The 20084-nt window shown below is 59.9% G+C and overlaps 2 protein-coding genes across 3 annotated transcripts; one reads left to right on the top strand and one right to left on the bottom strand.

The window, feature by feature from the left end:
- Positions 1–1476: 1476 nt before the first annotated feature.
- On the top strand, positions 1477–18367 carry PHF10 (PHD finger protein 10). 2 transcript variants are annotated; one of them, XM_028504000.2, is made up of 12 exons: positions 1477–1645; positions 4101–4207; positions 6329–6459; positions 7070–7153; positions 8143–8276; positions 8376–8525; positions 9081–9190; positions 10564–10717; positions 12364–12519; positions 16565–16673; positions 16939–17127; positions 18185–18367. In XM_028504000.2, the coding sequence occupies exons 1-12, from the start codon at positions 1559–1561 to the stop codon at positions 18268–18270; spliced, it is 1497 nt and encodes a 498-aa protein (XP_028359801.1). In that variant the 5' UTR covers positions 1477–1558; the 3' UTR covers positions 18271–18367. The 2 variants fall into 2 exon arrangements, with proteins under 2 accessions (XP_028359801.1, XP_035880888.1); XM_036024995.1 differs by lacking the exon at positions 12364–12519.
- Positions 18368–18894: 527 nt separating this feature from the next.
- On the bottom strand, positions 18895–20084 carry C4H6orf120 (chromosome 4 C6orf120 homolog). Its single transcript, XM_028504014.2, has one exon. The coding sequence runs from the start codon at positions 19695–19697 to the stop codon at positions 19140–19142; it is 558 nt and encodes a 185-aa protein (XP_028359815.1). The 5' UTR covers positions 19698–20084; the 3' UTR covers positions 18895–19139.

Raw genomic sequence — 20084 nt, 5'->3', positions numbered from 1 at the left:
GGGAGAGGGCCGGCCTGGCAGTCTGGGTGGCCGTTTGCATTAATGGCCCGGCCCGAAGTCATCCTGTGTTTCCCAACTTGTTTCTGCAGAGCGTAAGCAGAAATAACGAGTGGGAGGGCAGCGTACTGGCCCCTCAATGCAGGAATGTTCCCCAGTGCCCCGAAAGGAGTCGAGTTCCCGGCACCTTGTCATCACAGCTGTGTGCCATGCGTTAAAGCTCAGTTCCTCAGTTTTGGTTTTTTTTTTTTTAAAGATTTTATTATAGAGAGGAAGGGAGAGAGGAAAACATCCATGTGTGGTTGCGTCTCGCGCGCCCCCTACTGGGGACCTGGCCCACAACCCAGGCCTGTGCCCTGACTGGGAATCAAACTGGAGGTTCTTTGGTTCGCAGGCGGGCGCTCAAACCACTGAGCCACACCAGCCAGGGCTGTTTTTGTAAACGAAGTCCCAGAAGTGACTAAATGCGGCCTAAAAAGTTGGATCAGTAATAAATTCCTTTGCAAAGAAACAGCTCCCATTCCCTGGATGCCTTCGAGGGGCCCACCATGCACAGTGCCCTCTACAGGAACCCTGAAGATGCAGGACTTCTCCCCACTTCACAGATGAGAAAAGAGCTGAAGAGCTTGTCAAGACTGGAGTGAGCGTGGAGCCAGAACCCAAACATCAGCGTGGTCCCCAACGTCCTGGGGCCGCTGCGGTGTCCCCCAGTCGGACCCTCGTGAGGAGGCCTCCTGCAGCCCCTCGGGGCTGTCTGTCCGTCCTGTCCCGCAGGCCGGCCTGTCTTCCGTCCCGGTAGCTGCTGCACAAACCACACCCCAGCACAGACTCGCAAATGCGGGAGGAATTTCAGCTGCCTTGACGCTTTGCGCACCCGTCGCGGTGGATGTGGCGAGTCCACATCTCAGGGCAGGTGGCTCCCTGGCAGCAGACCGGCGCGCCAGCGGAGAACAAAGGCGGGCGGGGGGCGGCAGTAAGGGCTGGGGCCACGAGGGACGGGGCGGGAGCCTCCTGGGCCGGAGCCGGGGGGAGGCGGGGGAGGGGAGGGAGGGGAGGGGACCCCGGGGCTGACGTGCTGCTGGGCCGGGCCGGGGGCGCGGGGCGGGGGCGGGGCCGGGCGGGGGGCGCGGGGCGGGGGCGGGGCCGGGCGGGGGGCGCGGCGGGAGGTGGGGCGGCGCGTCGCGGGGAGCTCGGCTGGCGGCGGGTGTGCGCGGCGCAGCGGCGCGGGCTGCGGGAGCGGCGGGTGGCGGTAGCTAAGGGCGGAGCGGCGGCTGGGCGGCCAGAGCGGCGGCGCGGGGAGCAGGGGCTCAGCGGGGCCGAGCGGCAGCAGAGCCGGCCCGGCGGGCGGCGCGCGGCGCTGGCGGCGGCCATGGCGGTGGCGGCGGCGGCGCTGGCGGCCCGCGGGGCGCGCGGCGGGAGGGGCCGGCCCCCGGGCGGCGGGCGGGCGGAGGGGGCGGGGCTGGGGCGGCGGGCGGCCCGCGCGGCGGTGGCGGCGGCGGCGGCGGCGGCCGGGACCAAGCGACGGCGGCGGCGGAGGCGGCGGCGCGGGGCGCTCGGGCTGATGGCGGCGGCGGCCGGCCCCGGGACGGCGCTGTCCCCGCGGCCGTGCGACAGCGACCCGGCCACTCCCGGAGCGCAGTCCCCGAAGGTGAGGAGGCGGCCAACGGCGGCGGGCGGGGGCCCGGGCGGGGCCGCGCTCTGGGCGAGCGGCCGGCGCGGAGGGCGGGAGCGGACGGTGGGGACCCCGGCCCCTCCGCCTGCCGCCTGCCCGCCGCCGGGTGCGGACCGGAGACCCGCGTCGCGGGCCACCGTTTCCCGGCGCCGTGTGCGCCCGAGCAGATTCGGAGCTCACTTCCGGAGGCCGCGGACGCACCGACTGCGGGACGCGCGGGCTCGGGACGAGTCTGCGGGTCCGCGCGGGCTGCTCGCGCCTGCTCGGAAACGTCCTGCGGGTCGGGACTTGGGCACAAGTGCGGGAAGACCGGGTCGGCGAGGAGCCTAATCCCTAAATTCGCGCCCAGCCCTCCGATGTGTTCAGTGGAGCTGCTTACACCTAGTTTGTAGTTTCCAGGAGGTAAAATGATGCAGTGTCTTTAAGGCCCAAGGTGAGGGGGGAACAGCGAAGACGAGCGGAATGTGCTGCGTTAAACGTTCTGTTTTTAAAGTGCGGTCCGTGCGACGGGAGGCGGGGACGCCGCGCTTCCAGCTGCCGGGAGAGCTGCGCGGCGGGAGGGCAGCGGGGCCGGGCACTGAGGGTCCTCGCTTCCCGGAAGTCTGGCGGCCGCGGGGGTCGGGGCGCGGTGCTCGCTGCTGGGGGACCAGGCGCTCCCCGGGGGCTCCGGTGCCCCGAGCTGCGGGTGGGACCCGTCTCTGGAGGGGTCCCAAGTGCCCGGCCCCACGCGTGACTGCGAGCGAGTCGCTCGGCGCGCCGCCCCGCCCGGCGGGGCGTAACGCTGGCCGGCGCGCGGTGCGCACGCGCGGGCGGAGGGCTGGTCGGGCTGGTGGGGCTGCTGGAGCCTCAGCTTCGGCCTGAGATGTGCCGGGACCCTGCATCCGAGGCGGGGAGCCGCCCGACTCGGGTCTGATACAGATGCAGCAGCCTTGACACACGCACTTTCGGTCCCTGCGAGTTGTTTTAATTGAATTGTGTCCCACCAAATGTTAGGAAAGACTGGTCTAGCTGACTAGTATTCTTTTGAACGTAGTGATGCATTTGCCTAGCATCTGTAATAGTTCAAACACTAGGTATGAAGTTGTGGATTCAGGTTTTTTTAGGACATTGCACTTTTAATTTTTGTCTCTTTTTGAATGTCTCCATTTTTTAGTCAGTGGGAATGTAAACAAATTGGCAGAAATCCTTAAAATCTCAGAAACAAGTAAAGTAGAAAGAAATGATACTTGAATGCTTAAAAGGAGTTATGTTTCAAGGAGCGAATAGGAAATGTTTCCCCTGTGACCCTGTTGAATGCAAATCTTTGAAGAATAGATGTAGCCTGTTCTCCATCTCCCACCTGGTTGCTTGTCTTAATAGGAGTATTCAGAGGTCTTTAATTGAATGTTTATTTTATAGGGGCTGAAAAGGAGAATGAATATTCCGTATATTTTACTGTTTGGGAAGGAACCTGAGTAAATTCCTAAGGGCTGGAGCCATCCGAGGCTTTCCGATTATCACCATCATAACCATATTAACTGACTTCTAACGGGTATTGGACTATTCGTTAGACCTTGCTTTTCAGTGGTTGCCATGCATTCCCTGCTCTAATCCTTGCATTAGCCAAGCACTCCAGGCACTATTATTGTCTCCGCTGTGCAGATCAGGAGCAGCTCACTGAGGATAACCGCTCAGCTAGGGAAGGGCAGTGCCCGGAAAGACCCCAGGCCGCAGCTCCGGCTGCCTGTCCAAAGTACCTTGCTAGCTCTCGTGCTTTCCTGCAGGATTCCTTCCCTTTTAATATGTAGCAAGAGGACCACGGTATTTAACAAAATATTAGTCTTAGCAAGCTACATTACTTTGAGATTTGTTTGTTTTTTTTAGAAATATTTTTAAGCCTTTTACCCATTAAGCCTTAACTAAGATGGGAATAAACCAATTTCCTAACATTTGATCCTTCATTTATTTTCTTAATGTAATGGTCCATCTTTCAGCCATGATAATTATTGTTAACAATGGAAAATGTCAGTTAAAAATTTTTTTAATCCTCTCTAGTTAAACACTAAATGGTCTGCATATATTTTTCTTAGCTGGGGTAGGAGGGCTTGCTTTAACTTTAGAGCGTTACAACAATTTTGTGTGTTTGTTTAAGTTAGGAGGCATTTAACCTGGGCTGTTGTGTTGGTTGGTAAGAAAGGAAGAGTAGATTTAGACTTAGAGGTTAATTGAAATGTTTTTTTTTTAACTTTAATTGTATTGAGAATCAGTTTTTAGCACTTTCCAGGTTTCGCCCATGCCACATTCTTGGCCCCCTTTAAAATTATCGTAAAAAGCTAACATTGTATACCCAGTTGTCCTTAGAAACTCTTTATGTTGAGCCTTTTGACGAGTAGGGAAGATACCTTCTTTCCTTATTATTCTCATTATTTTTAAAAATCTTTTCACTGTACAGGATGATAATGAAGACAATTCCAATGATGGGACCCAGCCACCCAAGAGGCGGCGGATGGGCTCAGGAGACAGCTCCAGGAGCTGTGAGACGTCCAGTCAGGACCTCAGGTACCAGCCATCCTGCCCCGTGGCGCCCCCCATGGTGTGCGCTGCTGCTCCGCTCCAGCTCTCTCCTCTCGTCCCCTCCGCCCAGGCCGGGGCCGTCAGGAACAGTTGCGGGACGTTTTTTGTCGTGTTTTACAGTGTGACACCAAAGTGGCTTTTGCTCCCAGGGCAATTCAGTTTTTTAGAAGTTTTGGTAAGAGACACATACGGTCACCATTTCCCTTGTTTTTGAGTGTGTAGTTCAGTGGCATTAACCACATTCCTAGTGTTGTGTGGCCATCACCACCGTCCATTTCCAAAACGCTTTCCCTACTGGCACCAGAGAGGCCGTGACCGTCCATCACTGGGAGTTCCCACGTCCCCCTGTCTCCAGCCCCCGGGCGGCCCCCACTCTGCTGTCTGTCCTTGTGAGTGTGCCTTTTTCAGGCACCTCCTGTGAGGAGTGTTATCATTTCTCTTTAAGGCCGAACCACACCCCGTTGTACGGATATGCTGTCTCTGCTGGTGGGTTCGTCTGCGGACGACGCCTGGTTGGGCTGCACCTTTGGGCCGTGACTGGGCCCCTGCGAGTGTCGGTGGACCCCTGTGTCTGCCCAGAGTGCCCGTGTCGCGTTCCCGTGGTGCAGCCCCAGGAGCGCAGCAGTTGGGTTGCGTGGCAGCTGGTTTTCCGCAGCAGAGGCGCCGGCTCATAGTCCTGCTGAGGGTGCGCAGAGTTCCCAACTCCTCCTCCTCACGCACCGGTTTGTCGGCCGAAGGTCCTGGTGTTGATTCACCAGCAGGAACCCCCGGTGTGCGGGTCAGTGAAGAAGGAAGCTCTCTGGTGCGGAGCACACACGGTTTTTTTGTTTTGTGTTATTTTTCCCCATAAATAACGGCCGTTAGTTCTGAAAGGTGGGAAGTGCTGTCGCTGTGACTCTGATTTGAACTTCCTAACGACGCCTGACGACCTTGAGCATCTCTTTGTGTGCTTATTGGCTGCTTGTGGGTCGTCTTCTGACAAATGTCTCCTCAAGATTTTTGCCCATTTTTAAATTGGGTCGCTTGTTTTGACTTTGATTTTGAGTTGTAGGAGTTTTCCAAAAGTGTACTCTGGATATTAATCCCTTATCAGATACTTGATTCGCCCACATCTGCTCTTGTCCTGCGGGCTGTGTTGCTGCATTCTGTCGACGGTGTCCTTTCCGGCACATGTTTTGAGTTTTGCCGACTCCCTGGTTCTCCGTTTCCTTTTTGTTGGTCCTGTTTTCAGTGTCACTTGAAGCCCGTGGCCCAGTCTGAGATCATGGAGATCTCCCTCCTGTGTATGCACTTATAAGAGTTTGCTAGTTCCAGTTCTTACGTTTAAGGTTTTGATCCATTTTTGAATTAACTTTTGTGTGTGCTATGAGGTAAGGGATCCAGTTTCATAGTCTTGCATTTGAACGTCCAATTTTGATTCTCATCTTTGAGAAAACCGGTGGTTTTGTTCTTTACTGTTCATTGGGTGGTTTTGTGAAATCGTGCCCCACTCCTGCCACTGTCGTCCCTCGATGACAGGCAGAGGCTGGGCCCTCCTGGTCCCGGAAGCCGCTCAGGCATGGCGTTGGTCGGTGGTGCTCTGCCCCCACCGGACCAGCTCCGGGCTGCGTGCCGGGGTCCGCGGAGGCCGTGAATGCAAATGGTGGGGTTGCGCAGCTCAGTTCATAGAGAAATGGGATTTTAGGGTCCCGCCTCCGCAGCCTCCTGCAGCTCACTCGCACCTTGGTGGGGGAAACGGGAGGAAGAATTCGGAACCAGTGCCTCCAGCCTGTGTTGGCCGCACGGGCCTCTCAAGCTTAGAAATAAATGCCTTCATTTCCAGCACTTGTGGGTCTTGGCTCCTTACGTTGCGTGGAAAGTAGCGTTTCCCTCGCCCGTTTTCTTGGGAGCATCCAGCTGGCTGTCCCCTCCGCCCGGGCCGCCCTGTGTGGTTCCCGTGGGTGGCACAGGGGACCCTGGGAACTTCTTTGCGTGGCTGAGTCACACAGGACTGACCGAGGACGTACATAAGTAAAACAGTTTTTCAGAATCCTTAAAAGTAAAAATGCTTGCCATGCGGTGCCACGGAAGCCACGCGGCAGGCCTCACACGCAGCTCCGTGTCCAGCTTCAGCTACTACCCGGCGGAGAACCTGATCGAGTACAAGTGGCCCGCAGACGAGACCGGGGAGTACTACATGCTGCAGGAGCAAGTCAGCGAGTATCTGGGCGTGACCTCCTTCAAGCGGAAGTACCCAGGTACCCAGCCGGGGTCCGTGGGGCCGGGTGGGGCCCCTGCTGACCCACAGTCGTCTTTCTGTGGCTCCTTAACGCGCGGCCGTCCGCGTGTGGGCTGCCGGCCTGTCGCCCCCTCCGCGGCTGGTCTTCATCTTCCTCTGCCACCCACCGCCTCCCTCTGCGTCAGTTTGTTCTCCTGCTTTGTGAGCTGATGTAAAAGCAAAACGAGGAAGATAAATTTCCTGGGGAAACTTCCAGAAAAAATCCTTTCACAGCGGTGTGAACCGAGGAGTCTGGGTTCTTCCCGCTGCCCCTCGACCCGAGGCGCGGAGGCGGCCGTCCGCCCTCCCGTGCGCGGGCAGCGTTGGTGACGTCGCTTCCCTGCCGCGAACTGTCCTGTTTCCAGCTTCCTTCTAAGTTGTGTTTCTTGAATTCGTAAGGTTTTTTGTGTGTTCTCTGTAATGATACTGGGTATATGTCGTATGAAGTCCTCTTTAAAATCCTTGAAGGTGCTAACTCTGTAATGCTTTTAAAAAAGTGATTTTAGCTTTTAAAAGCTGTACAAGCGCCTAAGGTTGCAAACGCAGGCGGCCATTTTTAACAGCCTTGTTCTGTGCTTTTCTCTCTGGAGATCTAGAACGACGGGACCTGTCCCACAAGGAGAAGCTCTACCTGAGGGAGCTGAACGTCATCACGGAGACGCAGTGCACGCTGGGTAACGGCGGCCGCGGGCGCGGGCTCTGGGGGCCGAGTGGTTGTGAGGCGCGAGGGGAGCAGGGTTCCTCCTCGTTCCACATCCGTGAACTAGAGGGACTGACTGTGTGTGTGGTCACTGTGAGCGTGCGAAGGAGAACGACGGACTGCACGGAAATGCCGCTGTTCCAACGACATTCGCGACAGAACCGCCAGAGTGCACGCAGAGTTTGTCCGTGCTTCTGGCGAGGGCTGACCCTTGTGACCCCTTCAAGGCAGACGTAGTTCGGTTTTTGGTTCTGAGTGGTGGTCTCCGTGCGTCGTCTGTGACTTGCACAGACACTGAATGCAACGCGGCTACTGCTCAGCGGGGGTCCGGGGCTGCTGGTGCGGCTGGTGTGTGCATGCTGGCGCTCTCGGTGGAGTTCAGGTTATCAGACCGGAGCATCAGAATGGCAGCACGTTTCGACTTTGTTTTCCTTGCCTGCTGTTCCGTGGTGTCGCCAGCAGCTAGTAGGCGTTACCAGTTGTTTCTAGTGAAGGGAGGTGTGTTTGTGGGGTGGAGACTTATAGACAAGAAACTTTGGTGAGAAGCTGGTTTCTTTGCCTTTGTAAGTCTGGTCATTTTTTTAATGGACTTCATGTTATGAATTTCTCTTTATATTTCTTTTTTTTAAGATTTTATTTATTTTTAGAGAGGGAAGGGAGGGAGAAAGAGAGAGAGAGAAACGTCAATGTGCGGTTGCTGGGGGTCGTGGCCTGCAACCCAGGCATGTGCCCTGACTGGGAATCGAACCTGGGACACTTTGGTTCCCAGCCCACGCTCCATCCACTGAGCTACACCAGCCAGGAATTTCTCTTTATTATTTTCAAATGCACTATAAAACATTGTGCTCTGATTGATGGAAAATGTTCGAAGTGCAGAGTAGCTTGAAGGAGGTGCAGACTTTAAAAAGGGGTTTTGTTTCCTCGGCCTCAGTTGGTTTCTTTCCCCCTCTGGGCCCGGCACAGGCCTGACGGCGCTGCGCAGCGACGAGGTGATCGACCTCATGATCAAGGAGTACCCGGCCAAGCACGCGGAGTACTCGGTGATCCTGCAGGAGAAGGAGCGGCAGCGGATCACGGACCACTACAAGGAGTACTCGGTGGGTGGCGGGGCGCCCGGGGCCCAGGGGTCTGGTGTGGGGAGGGGGGGTGTTCTGTGAGGCTGCACGTGACTGCCGACCGTGGTGGTGTGGTTGCAGCAAATGCAGCAGCAGAACACACAGAAGGTGGAGGCCAGCAAAGTGCCCGAGTACATCAAGAAGGCTGCGAAGAAAGCCGCCGAGTTCAACAGCAACCTGAACCGGGAGCGCATGGAGGAGAGGAGAGCCTACTTCGACCTGCAGACGCACGTAGGGACACGCCCGCCGGCTGCGTGCCGGTGCCGAGCCGGGGCCGCCCGGCAGCTGCGGGGCCTTCCTCCCTCCCTGGAGCCCGGGGCACCGTGTCAGGGACGGCCTGCTCACGCTCAGTTTGCCCGAGCTGCACGTGTGGGGGGGGGGGCACAGGGGGCATCTTTTGCTTTCTGGGGTGTGCTGTGTGTCCTGAGGGTCGTTTTCCGAGATTTTCCACGTCAGTTCCCTTAGTTCTCTGGGCTCCGTGAGGCCGAGACCAGCGGTGTCCCCGTGTCACAGACGGGGAAGTCCAGCAGCCGAGGCTTGGCTGTCACTGGGGTCACAGTGGCCTCAGCGTGAGACCACTGTCCTTCCCCCGGGTGATGGCCGTGGGGAGGGCCGAGCAAACCCCACCTGCAGGACGGGAGACCCCGCTGTTCCCTTGGGTGGCCGCCCCTGACGCCTCCTGGCGTTGGCTCTTTGCAGGGGGGGGTGGCCGTGCAGTGACACTGGTTTCCCAGAGCCCCGGCTCCCAGCACGGGGTCAGCCTGTGTTTCTCTTGTGTGCCCACAGGTCATCCAGGTGCCGCAAGGGAAGTACCGAGTGCTGCCGACCGAGCGCACCAAGGTCAGCTCCTACCCGGTGGCGCTCATCCCCGGACAGTTCCAGGAATACTACAAGAGGTGGGCGGTGCTTATCCTTGTGTTCGTTCCTGCCCGCCGCGGCCGAGGGGGAGCCCAGTGCGGGTGCCTCCTAAAGGCCAGCTCTGTCAGTGCCTCCCGGAGACGCCTGCGGTCTGTGCCTGGGCCCTCTGTCCCCGGGCTCCCTGTCCCCGGGCTCTGGGGAAAGGCGCCCTTCAGCTGGGGCGTGGCCACCTTGGGTGGCACTTGGCTGGCGGCGCCTCGACCACCCCCCCCTCCCCTTCTGCCCAGCCTCTGAGTCTGGGGCAGGTGTCAAAGCTCCTGGCACCTTGCACCCCAGGGTGTGGTCCTGGCCATGGTGTCCCACGTGCAGCCCCGGCCCTGTGGGCTGCAGTCTGTCCCCACTTGAGCCTCCTGACCCTGGGGCAGAGGAAGTGGGGGTGCAGGGGCCTCACTGGCGGGGCCGGGGGGGAGTGGCTTCCTCTCCCGCCGCAGCCTGTGGAACTGAAGTCGGCACTGCCAGGGCCCCTCTGTGTCCGAGTCGCTGCCTCCTGCAGCCGTGACCCCAGTGCTCCTCAGGACGGAGACTGGCCTTTCCAGATTAGCGTTTAAAGTAGAGTGCAGGAAAGGGCTATTCGAAAGTCTGGCTGAAGTAGCAGGTCAGCCCATTTTAATCAAGATTCCTGGGTCAGCGTGTCACTAAAAGTGAGGGGCCAGGCACTGAGCCCTGTGGCTCTGGGTGTGAGGTCTGGGTCGGGGGAGCTGCTCGTCCAGCACCCGCTCCTGAGCAGGGCCCTTGGGCGCACTGCAGGGCCGGCGGGCAGCAGGGCACGGGCTAGCACACCCTCGGTTCCATTTCCGAGGACACGTGCTGCCCAGGTTGGTTTGTGTACCTTGTTCCTGAAAGTTCTTTCCTAACCGACATTGAGTCCCAGGCTGCTGTGGCTCGCGTGTGCCCGCTGGCTGATCGTGTCCTCACGCGGCCGCTGTTCCACGTGGCGGTGGCGAGAGCTCGCGTGGGCCGTGGCCGTGGCCCCGGGTGCATGTGTCTGTAGGGTTTTGTCCTGCTGCAGTTTCACCCGCATCTGCCGACATTTTCATTTTGGGTCTTTCCCTTGGTCGAGGGTAAAGGAGAGAGGCAGCACTTTTGGATGATGGATAATCCAACGCCTGTTTTACACTTTCAGTCTCGAGAACAAACGTTTAGGCTTTTCAGTCATTGTCCCCCCCCCCGCCCCCCGCCCTGCCCTTCACAAGGGAACGCCGTTCCCTGCCTCTACTCCGCCCTCCCGAGTGCGCCGGGTTCATGGGGGAGGTTTCCTGGCTGTTCCCGTCGCCCAGGGACACACGGCCCAGGGACACACGGCCGTGCCCACCTGGTGACGAGGGAGAGCTGACATCGCTCTGAACCGCAGGTACTCCCCGGACGAGCTGCGCTACCTGCCGCTGAACACGGCGCTCTACGAGCCGCCGCTGGACCCCGAGCTGCCCGCCCTGGACAGTGACGGCGACTCGGACGACGTGGAGGACGGTCGGGGCGAAGAGAAGAGGAGGAGCAAAGGCGCCTCGGTGAGGACCGCGGCCTCGCCCCCGGCACTCCCGCCGACCGCTTTCCCCGGCTGCGTCACCACCACCGCCCTCCCCTGGAGCCGGGACCCGGCACAGACGAGGCCCAGACAACGCGCCCCGAGAGCAGTCGCTCACTGTGGCCCTGGGTGCGGGCGGACGAGCTGGGCACGTCCGTGCTTGCGCTTGCCCTTGGCCGTCAGCGGGGGTGGCCGGGGCCCAACCGCACGGGGTGCCCTCTCGGCATGGCGGGGGCGCCTCTGCTCGGGTGCCTGTCGCCGAAGTGGCAGTTTGGGGCTTCCCACAGGACAGTGCCCGGGTCCCGGTCCTCCGTCGTGCTTGCTGGCGGATTTTCCGGAAGGTTTTGGGGCGGCAGCCATCTGCACCAGCAAGTCAGTGGGGGAGTGGGCGCGGCTGGGGCTGGAAAGGGGGCGGACCTGGGTCGCTGCCGGGCTCTGATTTCACTCAGGTCGGTGGCCGGCCCTCTGTCCCCTTTGATCCTCGTCCAGCCGGAACCCGACTGTGCCGCTGTCGCATTGCGGGGCCTGGCTTGGTTGCCAGTGGCTTCTGAAACACAGTCCGTGACAGTGCGTGTCTTATCACATGAGACTCTGTCGCGTGGGTGAAGGGGCGCACCGAGCCGTCCAGTGAGGGGGTGAGGCTGGCGGCCTCGGCCTCCCACGCCACCGGGTGAGGTCGAGGGCAACCCCGCACTTTCGGGGAGCATGGGGCAGTCTGTGCTCACACACACATGGACGGCTGTCGCTGACGGGACTCAGCCGCAGCACCTGGCTGGGCGCCGGCGCGGCTTAGGTGGAAGGCAGTGTTCGTGGGGGTGCTGACCGTGCTTTTCCTTGGTGGAAATTGGAAACACATCCAACGTCCACGGTTAGATTGGACCCAAGTGGCAGCAACTCAGTTCAGAGACCGTCCAGTCACGTGACAGAACGTGTACAGCTCGAAGTACCAGGACACACTCACACACGTGCACCCAGAGTCCTCTGTTTGTGTGTTCTAATCCACGAGGGCTGCATGGGGCGGGAAGTGTGCCTGGGCACACGTTGCAGGGAAGCTGGGCGGAGCTGCTGGTCCTGGCCGAGTCTCAGAGTGTGTACTGGGGGGCGGGGGGTGTGCACGGCCTGGTGCTGACGTGAGCAGAGCGCTTTCATCTTCACCAGAAGGGGTTGAGTTAGGAAGTGAGCTGAGCGGTCAGATGCCGGACCCCGAGATTCGGGGCCTCTCAGGCGTGTCCGATGCCCAGCGACCCAGGCCAGCCCCGGTCATCTGACACGGTCGCCAGGGCGTGTGCCGGCCCTGTTTGTTCAGGGGCCCGTGTGACTCCACGAGCCCCCGCATGGGTCCCGGCCTTTGTGTTCAGATGGCTGCTCCGTGTGGGAGGTGCCCGGTGCCCTGCACTGTGCGGGGCGGCCTTAGGCCGAGCAGGCGGCCTGTGGCCTCGGCCGGGGAGGGGCGTGACTCTTTCCCTCCCCCCCTCAGTCTCTGCTGGGGGTGTTCTCTCCTTCCGGAATTGCCTTTGTGTCTTTAAGTTGATGGGGCCCGCAGAGCTCTCTGAATATAGTGTCTGTAGTTCCCACGGCTCAGACTCCGGCCGTGGGAGTGCCTAGAGCGCCTGTGCCTCTGCCCCGCAGGACAGCTCCTCGGGCCATGCGTCCGAGGGCGAAGGCCCGCCTGACGGCCAGGAGGAGCCGCTCCAGGGGCGCGCCCGGCCCAAGGACAGAGCCGCCACCCCCAGGAAGGACGCCGCCAAGCGCTCTGGACTGTGCAAGTCAGTGCCCGGGTACAAGGTAGAAGAAAAAAGCCCCTGATCGGCCTCCTTCCCGGCCAGCTCTCCCCCCGAAGCGTTTCACCCGCGACCCTCCGCGGCGCCCCCGCCTGCCGCGCCTCTGCCGCCCGCTGGTCTCTGCCCTCTGTCGGCCCCCCCCCCCCCCCCCCCCCGCTGGCTCTGTCTCCTGGTGGCGCTCCCCCCGTGGCTGCGGTCCAGCTTCTCTTTCCTGTACGCGCACATTTCGTAGGGGGTTTGTGTTTCTTTTAGATGCTGGCCAGGCAAGTATGGGTTTTTAGAGATTGTTTCGTAGGCAGGACCTTGTACTTGGTTTCCGTGGAGTCACGGTCGCGGGAGCCAGACCCTCAGAGGCCCCGGTGGTGGGCGGGAGGACGGCACATGCCGGGCGTGCCCCGCCTTCACCGGGGAGGGTCTGGGTTTAGTCCCGGGCTCTAGGACCGGCTTGCCACGTTCAGCTCAGCCTGACAGGAAGCAGTGAAAACCCTGATTTCCACGGCGAGGCTGGGGAGCCGAGCCTCGGCAGAGGGGCCGCCGTATGGCGCTGTTTCTTCGCAAGGGCCTGGGCTCCGATACCCCAGGTGATGTTCTGGCCTGGCTGCTCGCGGAGTAGGCCGTGCGCTGGCGGCCGTGTTGTCCTCCCGGTTCCCGGCTGGCGTCGGCGCCCCCTGCAGGGCCAGGAGACCGCACACGGGCTTGTGGGGGCAGCGTGGTGGGGGGTGGTGGGGTGGCTGCGGCTCTGTGTTGTGGGTGGTGACGCGGAACGGGCAGCATCTGGGCCTGGGCCGTGCAGGACCAGCTTCTTGTCGCGGTGATGGAGATGGAGGGGTGCTGGAGGCACCTCTGGGAGTGAGGAGCTGAGAGGGTCTGTGGAGCAGAGCAGCTCACCTTGCTTGGGTGCCGGAGCTGAGACTGGGGGGGGGTGGCCCTGGGAGCTGCAGCCACGCGCCTCCCCCCAGCGCGGGACCCTGAGCGCCCCCTCCACCCAGGGAGCGGTCGGCTCAGAGCTCCCGTTTCCCGGCCCAGGGTCAGTCCAGCAGCTCGGCCTCCAGGGGCGTTAACAGGCCGTAGCTACTTGACTTTTGTGCCTGTTTTCACGCATGTAGCTCATCTGACTTTCTAAACTAAAGATTTAAGCTCACGCTTAACAATTACAAGCAAATGAACTCCAAAGATTAAGTTCTGGAAAGTCCGCCTGGCCTGTGTCTCGCGGTGGCCGTGGCTGGGGTGAGGCCGGTGACTGACCGATCGGGGCTGGAGGAAGGTGGGGACGTAGGTGTAGGCGTAGACGGTTCGGTCGGGCTGGGAGCGGAGAGCCTCCGTCCCGGCGGCGGCCACCGCCCCCCCCCCGCCCCCCCGGGGGGACTGCAGCGGCTGCAGGGCGCCCGTGTGAGGGAGACAGAGGCGCCGTCCCTGCACCAAGGGCATGTGGGTGCTTCGCAGCCGGGCGGCCAGCCCAGCGGGCAGACTCCCTGCGTCAGTGTGGACGTGCTCGCTAACAGCTGACTCTACGCAAAGTGTCGATAAGCCGTGATGTGCCTCAACGTTAGGGAGTCCGGGCTGAAGGCTGTGGGTGTGGACGTTCTGGGACACGGGGGTCAAGGAGCGGGACGACGTGTCTGCCGTCGCGTGGGACGGAGTTTAGGTTACATTAACCTGAGGTGGGTGCGCAGTCGCCGGGGTCCCCTGTGTTTGTGCTGCCACGGGCGACGCCTCCCGGTCAGCGGTTGGTTTGTAGGCAGGAGAACGAGTGAACCGTGAACCTTCTGTCTGCGACGCTCAGAACCGGTGCGCGGGTGCTGTCTCCCTGGTGGCAGTGAGACGGCGACGTGTGGCTTTTAAGGTGGACTTGACCGTCTCGGTCAGCCACGCCTGGGGCTCTGCGCATCAGTCCCCGGGGGCCTCTGCACACACTTCTCGCCCCCCTCCCCCACGTCGCAGCACACCGAGACTAGCTCCCCAGCCCGCGGCGGCTCTCCGCTGTGCCGGGTCCCGGTGCGGACAGGGCCCTGTCCGCACCTCAGGCAGCCCTGGGCCGAAGGGACGGGCGTCCGTCCACACGCTCCCCGCTCCTCCCTCCACCTCTCTCCGCTCCCTTCTCTCTCTCCCCCTCCCTTCCCCCTCCCCCTCCCCCCATCCTTGTTTTCATCAAGATGAAGAATATTGGGTAAGGAAAATTGTAAGCGGTTTAACAAAACGTGCTTTTAAGCTTAGAAGTTAAACCTGGAATTTCCTCGGTGTCCCTTCTGTCGCAGGTGCCTCCTGCACATGTTAATGATTGTGGAGCTTGAATTGATCTAGAATGTGAATGACTAGCCTTCTGTTTTACTCCTTTTGATTTTTGTAAAGGATCTCCTACGAGGAGTTCTTTTTAGGACTTTTAATATCGTGGGGTTGCTTTCCTGATTTTAGCGGGAGATGATACGAGCACTTACTGTGCCGGTATCTGCCTTCAAGCGCAAGTATTACGTAGATGCCCTTCACGCCCGGCACAGGCCGCGTAGCCCACAGGGGGCTCTTTCTCACTTCGGTGGACGGAGGGCAGCTTCCTGCTGCGCGTCCTGGCAGACCTAGCGTAACTGAGTAGAGCTTAGATCCCAGAAGTGCACTTCCTAGCTGTCGTTACTGAGGTGGAGGAGACAGGGGGACCTCACGCTTGTTAGCACGTCCCGGGGGCAGCGCAGGGGCAGCGCTCCAGGCCCTGCTGTGGTGGGGCGGGGGGGGGGGCACACTCGGGAGGCGCACACGCGGGAGGTGTAGGTTAGCTCACGTGCAGTTTTATATGTATGTCTGACTTCACGATATTTATTGTTTTGTAGAGATGTTTGTGACTGTTTAGAGTTACTGTTTTTATTATATTTATGTATAAGGTTGACTTTTTAAAATAAATAAGCCAAAAATTATTTTTGAACGCCTCTGTCATCTTTTGCAAAGAAAGACAATGGAGCCAGTGGACGCGCTGGAGGAACTGAGAACAAGGTGTTCAGGCCCCAGGATGCGGCGGTGGCAGCGAGACACCGCGGAGCTGGGGCTTCGCACGGGCCCCCCCGCGGCCCCGTCGCCGAGGACAGGGACACGAAGGCCGCGTGCGGCCCGGCTGGCGCGAGAGAGAACTTTAGTAACTCTGCTCAGACCGACTTTTCTCTCTGTCTGCACGACACGTGTGGGCCCCTGGCCCCGTCTCACGCTGGGCTGCGCTCCCTCTGTGCTCTGCCGGTGACATCCGTGTGCTCAGAGCTGGGCGGGCAGCGTTCCGTCAGGGCCGAGGCCACACTGCGTGCGCGCACGCCCGCCCTGGCGACTGCAGGCGCAGCGACCCCTTCCGCTGTCTTTTCCATGAGTTGCCTGTGTTTTTTTTTAAAGCCGTCATTGGATTGACATGTTTTTAATATGAAAAATGGATGGTGCTCAAAATGTAAGGGTGTCTCTGTATTTTTTTAAGGGACAATTTTTTTTTGTCTGAAAACTTTGAGTAGCGACTCATGCCGAATGCTTTCTCCGTGAGCACAGGCTCTCATGAAGGTGCTGGGCGCACAAAGGGAATAGCCCTCCTGGTTCCCCACTGACACGGTGCACCTCTGCATGAGCCGTCTCTCAGTTAAACGTGGTAAAACCTCAGGGTTGTAACTTAGGTTTTGTGGATCTGGTTCTACAACTCTGGAAAATATTGGTGTAAACAAAACCAGTAGATAAGCTGCTTAAAACTCTCCTCTCTTTCCTAATGAGCCTAATTGGATTCTCTCCCGATTAATGGTACGTTTGGGCGTCATGCTTAGTCCCCACCTCATGACACAGCTCTCCCCGCACGTGTGGCCTGGAGGGCGCTCCCCTGGAGTCCTGGCAGGGGGTCCCCGTGGACGGATTTTCTAAATGAAATCTGAGGCTTAGCAGCCCACGGTGTCGGGGGCAGAGTGGAGTTGTGTTTTCCAGGAAGGCCCTCATTAGCCAGGTACCGGGAGTAAAGCTGAGGCAGGGCAGCGAGCGAGTTCCTGTCGCCCCCGCCCTGAGTTCTTCCGGCCCGAATTCACAGCCCTCTTCTGCCCTTCCAGCCCAAGGCCCCTCCCAATGCCCTCTGTGGAATCTGTCTGAAGGGTAAGGAGTCCGGCAGGAGAGGCAAGGCCGAGGCCCTCATACACTGCTCCCAGTGCGGCAACAGCGGTGAGTACCACGTGCCCTCCTGCCGCTTTGACCGCCCTCGGTGTGGCGCTCTGCCAGACGTGCACCAGAGAATTACCGGTTGTCGTAGGGCAGGCGGTAAGGCTGGGTGAAGGCTGGCGTTTTCTCCCACTGTCTCTCCCTCTGGCGGTTAACCATGGTCGCCACTCTTGAGAAGTCACAAAGCCACTAGCGTCTCCTTGTGCCGTGTTACGCCGAAAGCTCCCGTGTGAACTGGTGACTCCTACTAACACTGGTTTCGGTTTAGGCCACCCTTCTTGCCTGGACATGACCGTGGAGCTTGTCTCTATGATTAAGACCTACCCCTGGCAATGCATGGAGTGTAAGACGTGCATTGTGTGCGGACAGCCCCACCACGAAGAGGAGATGATGTTCTGTGATGTGTGTGACCGAGGCTACCACACCTTCTGTGTGGGCCTCAGTGCTCTCCCGTCAGGTAAACACCGCGGAGGCGGCCGTCCGCTCCCAGGGGGGAAGGGAGCCCCCCAGTGTGCTCTCTGGGGGCCGCACAGACCCCACAGGGGTGTGCGGGGCCTGTGCTGTGGCCACTTGGGTCTGGTGTCACCCCCCCGCCCTCCGGCCCTCTTTGCCTGAGTCCCCAACTGCAGGACGAGGCCGTGCCAGGGACCCAGTCAGAGTTTGGAAGCAGAGCTCAGGTCAAGAGTGAGCCTGCTCTTCTACTGAAATAGCTAAAGCAACAGCATCAGTTCCATTTTATTTCCATGCTGTTGGTTGATACAGAAGCTTAACACAGTGACTGCTGTGCCACTGTGTGCACCAGACCGATTTCTGGGCGCTGAGGCAGCGTGACAACTCCAGGGAACTAGTGGGTGAACTGGACGTGGGAGGATCAGTCCGTAGCTGGGCCGAAACATGACACACGTGATTGCGCAACATGAGCAGTGACTTGCAGAGCTGACACCGTAGGATACTTTATAAAGTGACGCCCAGGACTGAGTTTCCTGGGAGTCAGTCACCGAGAAGCGAGCAGCCGGAACAGCGATCTGGGGTTCTGCAGGAACTCAGATCGAGTGCGTGCCGCAGCGTATCCGTGTGCCAAGTCGGGCCTGGTCCCCAGTCCCTGGTCCCCGAGGGGGGCTGAGGCACAGCGGCCAGTGAGCAGCCTTTGAGAAAAGGGCTGAAAGCAGGCGGAGCTCAGGAACGGGTTTCGTAACCATTTGTGTTGCTGACCCCTGTGAGCACAGGAGTGTTTGGATTTCAGAAAGGATTCTACTTCTAATGGCCTGTATCCTTGCTCCTGACTTGAAGACACAGCATCTGTGCCCAGCCCCCACCCGAGTGTCACATGGCATCAATCACACTGATCACCTCACCACTACGGTTTCTCCCTGATTAAGGGTCTTGGTGTTGCCCTTCCCACCACAGATCCACAGGAGTGTCATTAGTGATAGCTAAGGACGGAGAGCTGAAGGGGTTTAAAACTCAGTGCCACGTCAGTTTCTCTGTGTATTAACTAACAATTTTTCTCCTAGGTCGCTGGATTTGTGACTGTTGTCAGCGGGCCCCCCCAACACCCAGGAAAGTGGGCAGAAGGGGGAAAAACAGCAAAGAGGGATAGTTTTATGACCCTGATATTGTGATATGCATTTAAGTGAATTACTTGGTGCCAATTTACAACTCTCCTTTTTATGCCAATAAAAGATTTTTGAAATTAACTGTTCTTAGCATCTGCAAGTTGATTTATTTTTGTTCTACTTTTACCCTAGGAACCAATTTCAGGGAGAGAAATGGCTCATCTTGACGTTTTTTTTTCTCTGTAAATCAGCTTCTATTAGGCAACTTCATTTCAAGTGATTCCACTCCCCACTGTTATTTTCCTAATCTCTGTTTGTTTCTGGCCCACCCTGGGGACCGGCACAAATTTACTTAGTAACGGAATAATCTCCCTAGGCAGCCGAAGGTGGAAAACAACCCCGGAGTGAGGACACTGAGCGGCTGGGGTACAGCTGTCCTCCCGCGTGGGCGGGTGCGGGAGGCCTGGGTCCGGTCCGCAGGTGTGGAGCCAGCACCACACTCCAGACTCGGGGTCCGAGCCTTTAGCATTTCTAATGAGTGAAACTACAACGCCATCCACCTTTCAGTGCGATCTGTGCACCTGCCGGGAAGGTGCTCTACTCTTGATTCCTTTCCTACAAACCTAAGCCACCGCAGTCCTCCTTTTCTGGCACCAAACTAATCAGAGCCGGGTTCAAACATTTTATTGTACTGACTCCTCTTACAGGAATTTTAATCTTTGAAGGAAAACAGATCTCGGACAGGCTGCTGCTCCTCCTCTGCGATGATTGAGGTAACACAATTGTATGGCTTTGTTTCCCATCCTCCAGCTGGAGCAAGTGCGAGCTTCCAGCCAGGTGCGAGGAGCCCACTCAGGCGCAGGGCGGCCACCCGCACAGGGTCCCGGTCACCATCCAGGGCGCGCTCCAACCATTAGAAAAGGATTTCAAGGACCAATTTCAAAAGACCGATGAGAACCGTCCAGAGCACGGACTCCTCCTCCCGGGGCGCGCCCTCGGGGTCGTGTGCGTACTCGGCGCCGGTGCCTGCGCTGTCCGAGGGGGAGTAGTCATTGAGCGGCGCAGTGGTGTCCAGGTACACCTTCATCTCGAACTCGCTGTTGCGGTGGGACGGGTGCCCGTACACGCCGATGCCCACCGGGCGCTGGAAGTGCGCGGGCACCGCCACCACGTCGCGGCCGCAGGTGGCGGCCTGCAGCTCGTAGTCGTCGAAGCTCGGGTGCAGCGTGCGGTCGGACACGTACAGGTCCGCGTCGCCGCGCACGCTGCGCATCGCCAGCACGATCCTGCCCTCGTGGTTCAGCCGCAGGTAGCTGTAGTTGCCGGCGCCCACGTGGCCCGGGACGACGTGCAGCAGGACCCATTCCGCCGGGACGTCCACGTCCTCGTCCTCGTCCACGGAGGCGCCGCCCCAGGACGCCGCCCGCGCCGCCAGGAGCAGCAAGAGGGCGCCCTTCCAGGCGGCCGTCATGGCCGGCGGCGCCGGCGCGGGGGCCTCACCCGCTCGCCCTGCAAAGAAGCCACCGGACGCGCTGAGCGCGCTCCGGGTAGCGCGGCCACATCGGAGGCGTCCACCGCCTGTCGGAGCCTCGGCTGCGAGAGATCGCCGGCGACCCGGGAGGACGGAGGGGCCGGCCGAGCGCGGGCGCGACAGCGAGGGGCCCGGCCGGGGAGGCGAGAGCGCGCGCGGGTGGGGGCTCGGCCCGGGACAGGCTCGGGGCAGGCGGCGCGCGCGCGCGCGGCAGCCGGAGGGCAGCGCGGGTCTCCCGTCCGGGACGCAGCACCGCTCCCCGCAGGGCCCGCGGCCGCGCGGCGCGCCGGAGGAGGCGGAAGTGCGGCGGCGCCTGGAACTGAGACA

This window comes from Phyllostomus discolor, chromosome 4 (assembly GCF_004126475.2).
Source record: "Phyllostomus discolor isolate MPI-MPIP mPhyDis1 chromosome 4, mPhyDis1.pri.v3, whole genome shotgun sequence".
Classification (NCBI taxonomy): Eukaryota; Metazoa; Chordata; class Mammalia; order Chiroptera; family Phyllostomidae; genus Phyllostomus; species Phyllostomus discolor.
This window is presented reverse-complemented; position numbering and strand designations above follow the sequence as displayed.